The following is a 10,999-nucleotide window of genomic DNA, read 5'->3' on the forward strand; positions in this document are numbered from 1 at the left end:
ATGAAACTGAAATTCTGAATCCTCTTACACTTGTGAAGATACAATTTATTTCCAATGATTGATTATCGTAAGTACTTTTCTCCTCTTTTTCTTGCATCTAAACTTCTCTTTTCTTTTAATTACAATGTTTATCTAGGTTCTGGAGTTTTGATTTGGTATTTGCTTTTGCTTCAATTATATTTATGAAATTTACCCTTTATTTACCCTTTAATTACTCACAAACAAAATCTTTAAAAGGTTGGATCTTTGATTTATCTTAATTTCTATGCTACTCTACAAAAATGTGTATAAATGAAATTTCCGACAAAAAGTAATTAAATTTCTATGATTATAAGGAATAATCAGGTGTCCAACATTCACTTAATTTTTGAGTTTGTTTTCGTTTGTCTTTTTTTGACAAAGTCCAGAACTTTGTGCTTGTGTATAAAATAAAAGGTAAAATATAATCCCTTAGTTTGAAATTGATAAGTCACTTATGCTATGTTTGGATATTCAAAAAGAAGTAATTACATTCTCTAATATTATTAATACCACAGTTTCATATTATTTGTAACATTTTATAATAGTATCTCACAAATAATTGCAAATAATATGAAATGGAGGTAGTATTTGGTTTGTCAATATACTTTGTATTATATAGGATAGAATTGGCTCAAGCTGCTGGAGTATGTTAATTGATCTGATTTTAAAGCGATGTCATATACTATCTCCGTTAACTTTTAGTTGCAACTTTGGGCTATTATTTGTGAGGTATAAAATATTCCAAAGTTGCAACTAAAAGTTAACGGAGATAGTACTTGATTCTGAGGGGATACAAGTATAACCTGATCGGTCGTGAACAGAATTATTATGTTGTAGTAAAATCAAATGTTGGACTAGATGAATACCTTAGTAAATTGTTCTTTCGTTTGCAGTTAGTGTCATAGCCTCAGTGCTGCTGCTGATGATTGTAGCCGGTTTGCTAATAAGGGAACGCGTGGACTGGAAAAGGATTACAAATGGGATCGAGTCGTTTAAGGATGAATTGAATTTCATTTGCAATGTACCAGGGTGGATTCACTTCTACTATAATCTCAATGCCAGTGTGCAAACACTAGAAGAAAAAAGGGACCGGTTGCAGGTAAGATTGAGTGATCAGAGAATGTGGATTGAAGACCAAGAGTTTCAGACAGGTAGGCGGAGAACCAGAGAAGCTGATGATTGGTTAGCTTCTGCAGGAATTAAATGCGCTGAGGTACATAAGTTACTGCAAGAAATGAAAGGAGAAACTTGTCATTTGAAATTTCTTTATCAAGTATGGTCAGAAAATCTTGTCAAGAGATTGATTCAAGAGATGGATGATCTTCACAGTTCAGGAGCATTTGAAGAGGCGCTATCTCCTGTTAGAGAAAGAGCAGAATTTGTGACAACAGAATTGGTGGGTGATGCTGCAAAAGAGAATATCAAGAAAATTATGACATTGTTACAAAATGGAGTTACTAATATTGGGGTGTATGGAATCGAAGGAGTAGGAAAAACTGCAGTTATGATGAACATTTATAATCAGCTTTGTAGGTCTTATGATCATGTTTACTTCATTGAAGTACCTAAGGATCACAGGGAATGTACTCTGCAGGGTGCTATTACAAAAGTTCTAGGAATTGACTTGCAGGAAAAAGATGAGCCAAAAAGGGCAGCTTTGTTGCTGGGAGCATTGCGACAAAGAAATTTTGTTTTGATATTAGATGATTTGAGGGAACCTCTCTCAGAGGATAAGATAGGGATTCCGCTTGGTGTTGGGATAGGGAGAATGATTATCACTTCGCGATCTCTTGATGTGTGTCGAAGATCTGGGTGCCAGGAGGTAGTACAAATGGGTCCGCTTTCATATGATGATGGTTTGAATCTATTTAAGCAGGTTCAACAAGCATTCAAGCTAAACCCTCCAATAGAAAATGTAGCACAAAGAATTGTTGAGCAATGTAGGGGTGTGCCTCTCAAAATTGTCGACAAGGCAACAGAACTAAGAGGGGAGGCTGACATTAGCATCTGGGAAAATAATCTCAAAGAGATGTTAAAAGGGTAACACTAGAAACAATTTTTCTATATTGTACCTTAATGATCCCTGTGACATGCAGTAGCATATATATGAATGACAACTATATTAACTAAGTCGTGTGTAATGTTTTCATGTAAGTTTGTGTTAATGTTGATAGCAATAGCGCAATAATGTGAAGTATGTGTTTTAAATGTTCATAGCCAATTTTAGATCAGTTATTGTGTGACTGAGAATTCATGAAATACTTTGGGGGTGAGGTTGCATTGCAGATTACAAAAGTTTAATGTATTACCATAATTTGTTATTGCCAAAACATGCCGTTAGTGGTGTTCTTCAACTTCACTATCTCATGTTGCCGGGTACCTCTAGTCACAATTGAGTTGAAGGGTGCAATTGTATCAAAAATAGGATGAAATCTTATGTCGTGTTTTTTATGTTAATGTACCTAATTAAGACTTCAGTATTTATGGACTTGAAGGTTGCATTGCAGAAGAAATGAAGGCGAACCACCTACCACGACCAGAAGGAAGTGAAAACAGAAGGGCAGCTGCCAAGCATACAGTTCAATGAAAGAATTTGTTCTTATTTTAGACGGACTACCCAAAGACTTTGCTCTCGAGGATGTAAGCATCCCTTTGGAAGGAAACAAAGGGAAATTAATAATGACTTCTCAATGTTTGTAAAAGAATGTTGTGTCAAGAAACTGTTGTGTTGGAATCCCTGTCTCAAGAGGACTCAAAGAATTTGTTCATGGAGAAACTAGCAGCAGATATTCCTATTTCTGAAGACATTAGGAATGTTGCTCGCGATATAATTCAGAAATGTAATGGCATACCATTGAAAATCATCGATATGGCTGTCCGACTAAGAGGAGCTCCTGATGTAAATGAGTGGCTGGACACATCATCTGACATGTGAATTCACTCTTGACAGTGTAGATGAATAATGGAATGTAATTGATACAGAATTGTATTGTAAGTCTAAGAGGATTCATTTTGATGAGCAACCTTTCAAAAATTATCAATTTATGCACAAATGTTACTATTTTTTTCCGATTGTTGTTTATGTGGAAGAAGTATTAAACAAGGTCGAACAACCTAACACATACAAGTATCAGTTTACTTGAAGTGAATTTCTCTTTCCAAACCCAAGAAATTACTCATCACTTGAATAAAATCGGAGCTAAATCATCTAGAACACGCAAAACTCAACCATATCTAAACGACTAGATTGTCACCATTAATCGCTAGCCACCCATCTCCCTAAAGTTAAATTGTTGATGCAACTTCCAGGAAATACGTACTAGTAAATAGTATAGGCAAGTTTGGACAGAAGACTTTAAAGGTTGACTCTCCCAACAAAGTTAATAATTTAAGCTCATGTCTTCTACTAAAAGTATACTTCACTTGACCTTTATTTTTTTAACTCCAAATTCAATTTTTTTGCTTCTCTTCTTTCTCTCTTTTCCTCATCAACCCTTTGGGAAGATACAGATTGCTTCCAATGATTGAATATCGTAAGTACTTTACCATTTTATTTTTCTTGCATTTTATTTTCTTATTTAAAGTTTTAGTTAATTGAAAGTTATTTATTGTATTATTAATTTTGTTCATTTTATATTTCTGGAGTTGAGATTTGCTTCAAATGAATACCCATTTAAACTCTCTGCTTTTTATGTCTATTAAGGAGTAACAGGCAATAAATTTTGCAACTTGAGCATATGTTGATTGTTGCAACAGTTACAGAGAAAGCAAAATGTTATGAGATAACCGGTATAGCTAGTTTAGTTGGTAAAGTTTTCGGAGATTTTCTCATAATATTAGTACCGAATAATAAATTACCTAAGTCTTACAGGAATATATCTGATGAGGCTAAACCCATCTAGATTATAGTTTACAAGATGCTGGTTTTTGGAAGTTAATACATTGATTGTGTCTTTAATTTAGCTGATTGTGAAATATGAAATTAAAATTCAATAAAAAGAACTGCAATTTAAAACATTAGGGGGTGGTCACTTATCTAAACACAAGAATTAGTCACGTATACTATCAAATTTCCGGGATAGTTGTAAATTTGTAACGTTTATAGTTGTCACATCTCCTAAGATAGTATTTGGATTTCTCTATACGCCACTATATGAAATGAATCATGAGGATTTCTCTAATTTTGGGATTATGAAATCTGATCGATTCTGGATGAAGTAATTATGTTCAGGCAAATCCAGAGCATAGACTAGGGAATTTTTAATGTGTGCTCCTTTCTTCTGCAGTGAATGCAGTATATACAGCGCTGCTGCTGTTAATTACAGTAGTCTGTTTGCTAAGAACAGAACGCTTGGACTTGACAAAGATCTCAGATGGGATTGATTCGTTTAAGGATGCATTGGACTTCATTGGCAGTTTACCACGGTGGATCCACTTCTACAACAATCTCAACGCCAACGTGCAGACACTCCCTGAAAGAAGGGAAAAGTTGCATATAAGACTAGAAGATATGATAAAGCAGGTTGAAGAGAGAGAGTTTCAGACAGGAAGGCGGAGAAAAAGAGAAGTTGATAATTGGATATCTTCTGCTGAAACCAAATGCAATGAGGTACAAATGTTGCTACAAGATATGTTAGGAGAAACTAATCATTTCTGGAAGTTCCTATATCGAGCATGGTTAGGTAATCTTGTTGAGAGACTGATTCAAGAGGTGGATGATCTTTACAGTTCGGGAGTCTTTGAAGAGGTACTATCTCCTGTCAGAGAACGAGTGGAATTCGTGGAAACACTGCTGGTGGGCAAGGCTGCAAATGAGAATAGCAGGAGAATTCTTACGTGGTTACGAAATGGAGCTACTAGAATTGGGGTGCATGGAATCAAAGGAATAGGAAAAACTGCTGTAACGAAAAACATTCATAATCAGCTGTTAAGATATTATAAACATGTTTACTTCATTACAGTAACTGAAGACCAAAATGAATATGATTTGCAGGGTGCTATAGCAAAAGATTTAGGAATTGATTTGAAGGAAGAGGACTTGCCAAAAAGGGCAGCTTTTTTGCATCGAGCATTGCGACAAAGGAACTTTGTGCTGATATTAGATGGCTTGAAGAAATATTTCTCGGAAGATAAGGTAGGAATTCCTCTTGGTGCAGGAACAGGGAAAATGATCATCACTTCACGGTCTCCTGATGTGTGTCGAAAAATTGGGTGCCAGAACAATATAATAGCAATAGATCCACTTCCGGATGATGAAGCTTTGGATCTATTTAAGCAGGTGCAACAAGCATTCGAGCTTAAGCCTCCAATAGAAAAAGTAGCCCAGAGAATTGTTAAGCAATGTAAGGGTGTGCCTCTCAAAATTGTCGACCAGGCAACAAATCTAAGAGGAGAGGATGACATTGGCGCCTGGGAGACATGTCTCAATGAGATGTTAAAAGGATAACACCTCGAAGATTTGTTCTAGTTTATACCCTAACAACCCCTTTGGTATGCAGTAACATATGAAGAATGACGATAAGTTAATGAAATTGTGTTTTAAGTTGAAAGGAAAGTCCATGCTTATGTTGATAGTAAGAACACTGAACTCTGATTCTCTGAAGTAGGTGTTTTACACGTTCATATCCATTTAAGAGCCTGACAAAAAGTTTATGAAATATAAAGGGGGTGAGGTTGCAGTTATATTGAGCATTTGAGCTTCTCTATCTCATGTTCACTTCTTTGTCTATGTTCGTTCCGTTGCTGTAAAAATCCCAACTAGAAATTAGTCGTGAAGGAATTTCTCAAACTTTCTTTGAAATTGAGTTTTCTTATTCAATGTATGCCATCTTAATACATCCCCAAATAGAACATTGGTCTAGAACACGTAACAACGGCAAAGAGAATTAATGTATTAACTGTAATAAATTTGTTCTTTTAGCCAACAAAATTCAACAGGTGCAACTAGGGATGGCAATCCAGTCCGAATCCGACCCTACTCTGCCCCGATCCGAGGTAAAAAATCCGCTCCGAGTCCGAGAAAAAAGTAATCCGAGTTCGACTCCGTTAAAATAATCCGACTCCGAGTCGGAGGAGGGTCGGAGTCGGATCCTAAAAAAAATCCGAGAAAAAAATCCGACTCCGACAAATGTCCGACTTTGACGGATTATCCGACTCCGACTCCAATAGATAGTGGATTTTTGTGTGGGTCATGGTGGCGTTGGGTGTGGGTTGTCAAGGCCCAAATAGCCCAACATCTCAAAGTATATTAAATAATGTAAAAGAAACTCGGAGTCGGGTCGGAGTCGGAGTCGGAGGTCGGATATTGAAGTCGGAGTCGGAGTCGGATTTCGGAGTCGGATGTCGGAGTTGGAGTCGGATGTCGGATTTAACATCCGACTTCTTGTCGGATCGGAGTCGGATTTAGCATAATCCGCTCCGAGTCCGACCCGTTGCCATCCCTAGGTGCAACTCGATGCCAAGGAAAAAATATAGAGCAGTTCCACAAATATAGACACCTGTTTGAAGCGAAAAAAATGGAAAAGCAAGTGCACTAGTTGCTGGGCCGGTCTTTGCAGGAAGGTTTTTTTTTTTTTTTTTTTTTTTTTTTTTTTTTTTTTTTTACCTTCATGGGCATCCTTCCTGAGTTCGAAGAAGCAGCGGCAGAAACTTCAAAAATGCAGTTCAGCTGTAAGAAAGGCATTGAAAGATGGTCTCAGCTGCTAACACCAATTACAATAGAAACTATAGGAACTGAAATGTGCATGTATAATTCTAGGAGGCGATAATCAAGCAAAGGAAGTGGAATTGAAGCCTATCTACACCATTGCCTTGGTCTCCAGCCTCAACAGTGACCAAACTACCGACTCATAGGCATTAGGGCAGACTCAATGAATACACTATCCAACCTCAAGGGCAGACTCAATGAATACACTATCCATAAAAGAAGCAGCTCATCTTTCCCTCCAACCCCCTTGGCAAGAAGATTGCTGACAATATATAGACAAGTGAATTATAAAATTGTGCTTAATAAGAATGAACCAAGTACAATGTTATGTATTATTACATCAATGTTAAAACTATGATTAGTCACAAGTGTGTTAAGAATTAATTTTGTAGTTTCTCTTTTTTACCCACTCACAAGGGTTGGTGATTCTTATGGTCAATATGAAAGGTAAGGGACTGTCAGATTCTCAACACTCCAACATATGGTAAAATGAATGCCTCAGCCTCACCGAAATAAAATCCCTGCTTATATATGAAAAAAGAAAAATAGCCATAATTCACTTGCTGAGGCTAAAAGATGAACCAAAGTAGCAAGAAATCAAAGAGAAGGATTTAACTACGACATATTACCTTCATAAATGATGATACTCCCACAGGCTTCAGAGGAGTGAGCATTCCCAACTAGTATCAACAGCACCTATAATTTTCTCATGTAATACAGCTCCAGAACAAGCAATTATTCCACGATCAAGACCTTCCAAATACACTCCCCTTGAAAAGTCCAGTGGGCGTCCTCCGGCATCAGTTACCACACCACCAGCCTCTTGTACAATAAGCACACCAGCAGCATGATCCCATATCTTCTCTTTATAACCAGCTGTAGCAAACCTCATATAAATTTCGGCATCTCCTCTAGCTATGGCTGCATACTTCACCATACTATATACACGCAAAGGCTTCTTCCTGGAAACAATTTATTTAAATTGGAGCCGTAAGGTTCAAATACAAACTGTAGAACTTGATGAATAAACAATGATGACATTAGTCACATAACAGTTATCAGAGAGGTATCAAGCCTTTCATGTATGAGCCAAGTTAAGATTTTACATGTGTATAATTTAACTGCATTGTAACATTGCCACTAAAACCAAACTGACACTTTACAGCATCAAGTTTTAGAAAATTATTCTCATATCTAGAAGAAGAAAGGAGGTGCATATAACCACAGGACAAACGAGATAACACAAAAGAGAATACAAACCAATCCTTGAAATACTAAGTTAAATATGCGAGCAGGTTGAGAACATGCCTAATTGCATACTTCATATTATATATGGACATGCGATCTAGACAAATGAGGTCTTACTATATTCATGACTTCACATTTCATGATTGACATGAGATAAACTTCACCTCAAGGCTTAAACAATGAGAACAACAGTGAAAATAGAGTGTTATTTTGGTAGTCAAACACACACAAACACTCAAATACACCCACCTAAGTCCAGCACTGTGAGCAACCCCTTCTGTGAAAGAATGACTGGTATTGGCTTTTTCCACTGGTTCACAAAATGTTGCAAGAGCTGGATCCTTAACAGAGGAAACTTGAATTTTTCTCGCAGAGTCAAACGAGTTAACCTTCAATTCTCCATGAATTAATGGCTGCATCCATGCTTTACCAGTGCCTCTCTTTGCATACATTACACAGCCTTTCTCCCACATATCAGGAGAGGCGGAGGACATTTCTGATGTGAGTTGATGATGGTGGTTCACTAGACCCTTCTTCACAGGGTAGTTGGGGCACCCCAGGACTCCAAGTATTACTCTTCCCTCCTCGATCAATGCTAGGGCAACAGCATACTGATTGCCACGTACAAAACCCAGGGTTCCATCAACAGGGTCCAAAACCCAATGTCTTCCTTTAGGACCACCAGAAGAGTTGCATCGACCAATGGCTTCAAGCACTTGGTTGGGGGCAAGAGGAATGTTTGAGACTTTAAGACCAAACCTAGGAGCTTCTGAGAAACTTTCGTTCACCGTATTCACCACTGCTTGCAATAAGTCAGACTTTGAGAGAGTTTGTGCATCTTCCTCAGCAACAATGGACAAATTTTGGCTTCCGAAAGATTCTGACAGTATTTGGCTAACAACAGCTTGTACACTATAATCTGTTCATGCAGTAATGCCGATCTGTCATCAAATTCATGTGCACAAAGCATAACACGAATATAAAGTCAAATTTGAATGAATACACAAGTGTAAAGGCTATCCATCAATTTACAAAACCAAAATAACTTCATAATTGATTGCAAAAACTTAACCAAAAAAAGAAAAAAGAAAAAAAAAAAAAAAAAAAAAAAACTACTGACATTGATACACCAATGCTGTTCAAGCAAAGGTAAGACAATCTTCAAAACAAAAAAAATAAAACTCCTATGATTTAGTGTTTAAAAAAGCTAGTGGCAGAACATCTTTCTAATTCACTAAGGAACACCTTTTATATACACCCATGTGCACATAGAGGTAGGTGTACCCAAGGGTGGTTTCTTGCTCATTTGATATTATATTTTTCTCATTTCAAGATTTTAGTGAGCAAAAAAAACCCTTAGGTGCACCTTGCACTATGATTTATGTTTTCTTTTTTTTTTTTTTTTACCAAGCCATAATTAGACCAGAAAACTTCTAATTCTGATTCACAACTCGATACGACTGCACGACAGGGCATACACAGCATCACCCACAGTCATTTTATGAGTTGCCATTCTGTTCATTTTGATAGAAAGTAACCTCCAGAGTCCAGAGACATATATAGGACTTCTCTGAAAAGCCCTCTACAGATACTTCAATAACAATTGTGAGTCTTACACTCCATTACATCACTTTCTTCGGCAGATTGAAATTCACTAATTGGCTAATCATGCAAAATTTATCATGGAAAGAATACTTTACTTCTTTACATTGGTGAATTTGAAAGAAATTCATAACAGCCTTCAAAGTATAAACCTTTATATAATTAACACTTCAAACCATAATCATTTCTTACACCCAGAGTGTATGTATAATGTACAACAGACATTCAATCTAAAGGTATTCTCATTGAGACACCATTATCAAATAATCAATACTAAATGCAAGATTATCAAAGTTGTAAGAAAAATCTAACCAAATTCTCCACTAAAGAAGTCTAAAGGTATCCTCATTTAAACACCATTATCAAACAATCAATACTAATGCAACATTATCAAAAAATTTTAATCAAACACTCCATTAAAGGGCACCCAGAATTATCAAAAATGTAATTATTAAAACATAACAGCATCATACAAAAATTCATAATCAACCCACATTGCCATTAAAATCATTAAACCAAAACAATACAAAAAAACCCAGAAAACATTCATACAATTGAAGCATACCCATCAAACAAAACACCAAATTCATGCCAAAATTCATGAAACCCAAATCATAAAAACCAAAAAAATACAAATATGAATAAGTAAAGAGAATTACCAGCAACGGTGACAAGAGAATCATCATCTTTAGAATTGACCTGGGAAGCATTAGCAGAAAGCAAGCTATTCTGAACTCTCTGACATAAAGCGCAAGCCAAATGAACTACTCGAACAGCAACATCCAATTCCTTGGAAAACAAAAACTCACCTTCCGCCATTTTTAGTCCAGGTTCATTCAAAGTCGAGGAGAGAGAAAATGAGGGAAATTGGGAGACGGAAATTGGAATTACATGGTATAATTATAATAATGATAAAAATAAAATTGAGGGGATTTTAGAGCTTTTGAGAGGGTGGTAGTTCCTGGTCCATTAATCTCTCTTCCATAAGAAAGGAATTTGTAACAGAGTTTTTGCGTTTTTTGGTTGGTTTCTGATTCGTAAATTGTACAGTATTATTGAAAATTGGAAAGAATGATTTCATATGCACCTTCCGTTTGTTTGTGAGTAGGGGTGAACATGGTTTGGTTTGGTGCGATTTGAGTCCAAACCAATCCAAACCGCAAAATGCGGTTTGGTAAATTTTTCAAACCAAACCAAACCATATTAGTATTGAAACCAAACTAAACCAAACCATAATAATACGGTTTGGTGCGGTTTGGTTTGCGGTTTATGATGTGATGATATTTTTTCCTCAAATATTGTCAAATAATATTTTATTAATTTATAATAAAGTTTTAAAAAGTAGCTCAAACGGATTAAATTGTACTACAAAGTTACAATAAAAATAACAATCAACTAATCAAGTGCTAATACATAATAAAA

At 36.2% G+C, this 10,999-nt stretch overlaps 3 protein-coding genes across 3 annotated transcripts; 2 read left to right on the forward strand and 1 right to left on the reverse strand.

Moving 5' to 3' along the window:
* LOC145576797 (putative disease resistance protein At3g15700) lies at positions 1-2,789 on the forward strand. The gene is made up of 3 exons (XM_081634504.1): positions 1-67; positions 915-2,061; positions 2,529-2,789. Exons 1-3 carry the CDS (start codon positions 55-57, stop codon positions 2,569-2,571), a joined length of 1,203 nt encoding a protein of 400 aa, XP_081490630.1. The 5' UTR covers positions 1-54; the 3' UTR covers positions 2,572-2,789.
* A 664-nt stretch (positions 2,790-3,453) lies between these two features.
* LOC145574877 (putative disease resistance protein At3g15700) lies at positions 3,454-5,749 on the forward strand. Its single transcript, XM_081632751.1, has 2 exons — positions 3,454-3,554; positions 4,308-5,749. Exons 1-2 carry the CDS (start codon positions 3,542-3,544, stop codon positions 5,465-5,467), a joined length of 1,173 nt encoding a protein of 390 aa, XP_081488877.1. The 5' UTR covers positions 3,454-3,541; the 3' UTR covers positions 5,468-5,749.
* A 213-nt stretch (positions 5,750-5,962) lies between these two features.
* Positions 5,963-10,644, reverse strand: LOC145574878 (3',5'-bisphosphate nucleotidase AHL-like). The gene is made up of 4 exons (XM_081632752.1): positions 10,237-10,644; positions 8,225-8,894; positions 7,357-7,689; positions 5,963-6,688 (listed from the first exon to the last, which is right to left on the reverse strand). The coding sequence occupies exons 1-3, from the start codon at positions 10,394-10,396 to the stop codon at positions 7,386-7,388; spliced, it is 1,134 nt and encodes a 377-aa protein (XP_081488878.1). The 5' UTR covers positions 10,397-10,644; the 3' UTR covers positions 5,963-6,688; positions 7,357-7,385.
* Positions 10,645-10,999: the final 355 nt, after the last annotated feature.

The sequence above is a fragment of the Chenopodium album genome, chromosome 13, assembly GCF_948465745.1.
Source record: "Chenopodium album chromosome 13, dcCheAlbu1.1, whole genome shotgun sequence".
Lineage (NCBI taxonomy): Eukaryota > Viridiplantae > Streptophyta > Magnoliopsida > Caryophyllales > Amaranthaceae > Chenopodium > Chenopodium album.

What these genes read in the sequence shown, in the direction of transcription:
- LOC145576797 (XM_081634504.1), top strand. An exon ending in CTCAAAGAGATGTTAAAAGG is followed by an intron (nt 2,062 to 2,528) that starts GTAACACTAGAA and finishes GTTGCATTGCAG; the next exon opens with AAGAAATGAAGGCGAACCAC.
- LOC145574878 (XM_081632752.1), bottom strand. Translation starts at nt 10,396, where the DNA reads ATGGCGGAAGGTGAGTTTTTGTTTTCCAAGGAATTGGATGTTGCTGTT. An exon ending in TTCTCTTGTCACCGTTGCTG is followed by an intron (nt 8,895 to 10,236) that starts GTAATTCTCTTT and finishes CTGCATGAACAG; the next exon opens with ATTATAGTGTACAAGCTGTT. An exon ending in GCTCACAGTGCTGGACTTAG is followed by an intron (nt 7,690 to 8,224) that starts GTGGGTGTATTT and finishes AATTGTTTCCAG; the next exon opens with GAAGAAGCCTTTGCGTGTAT.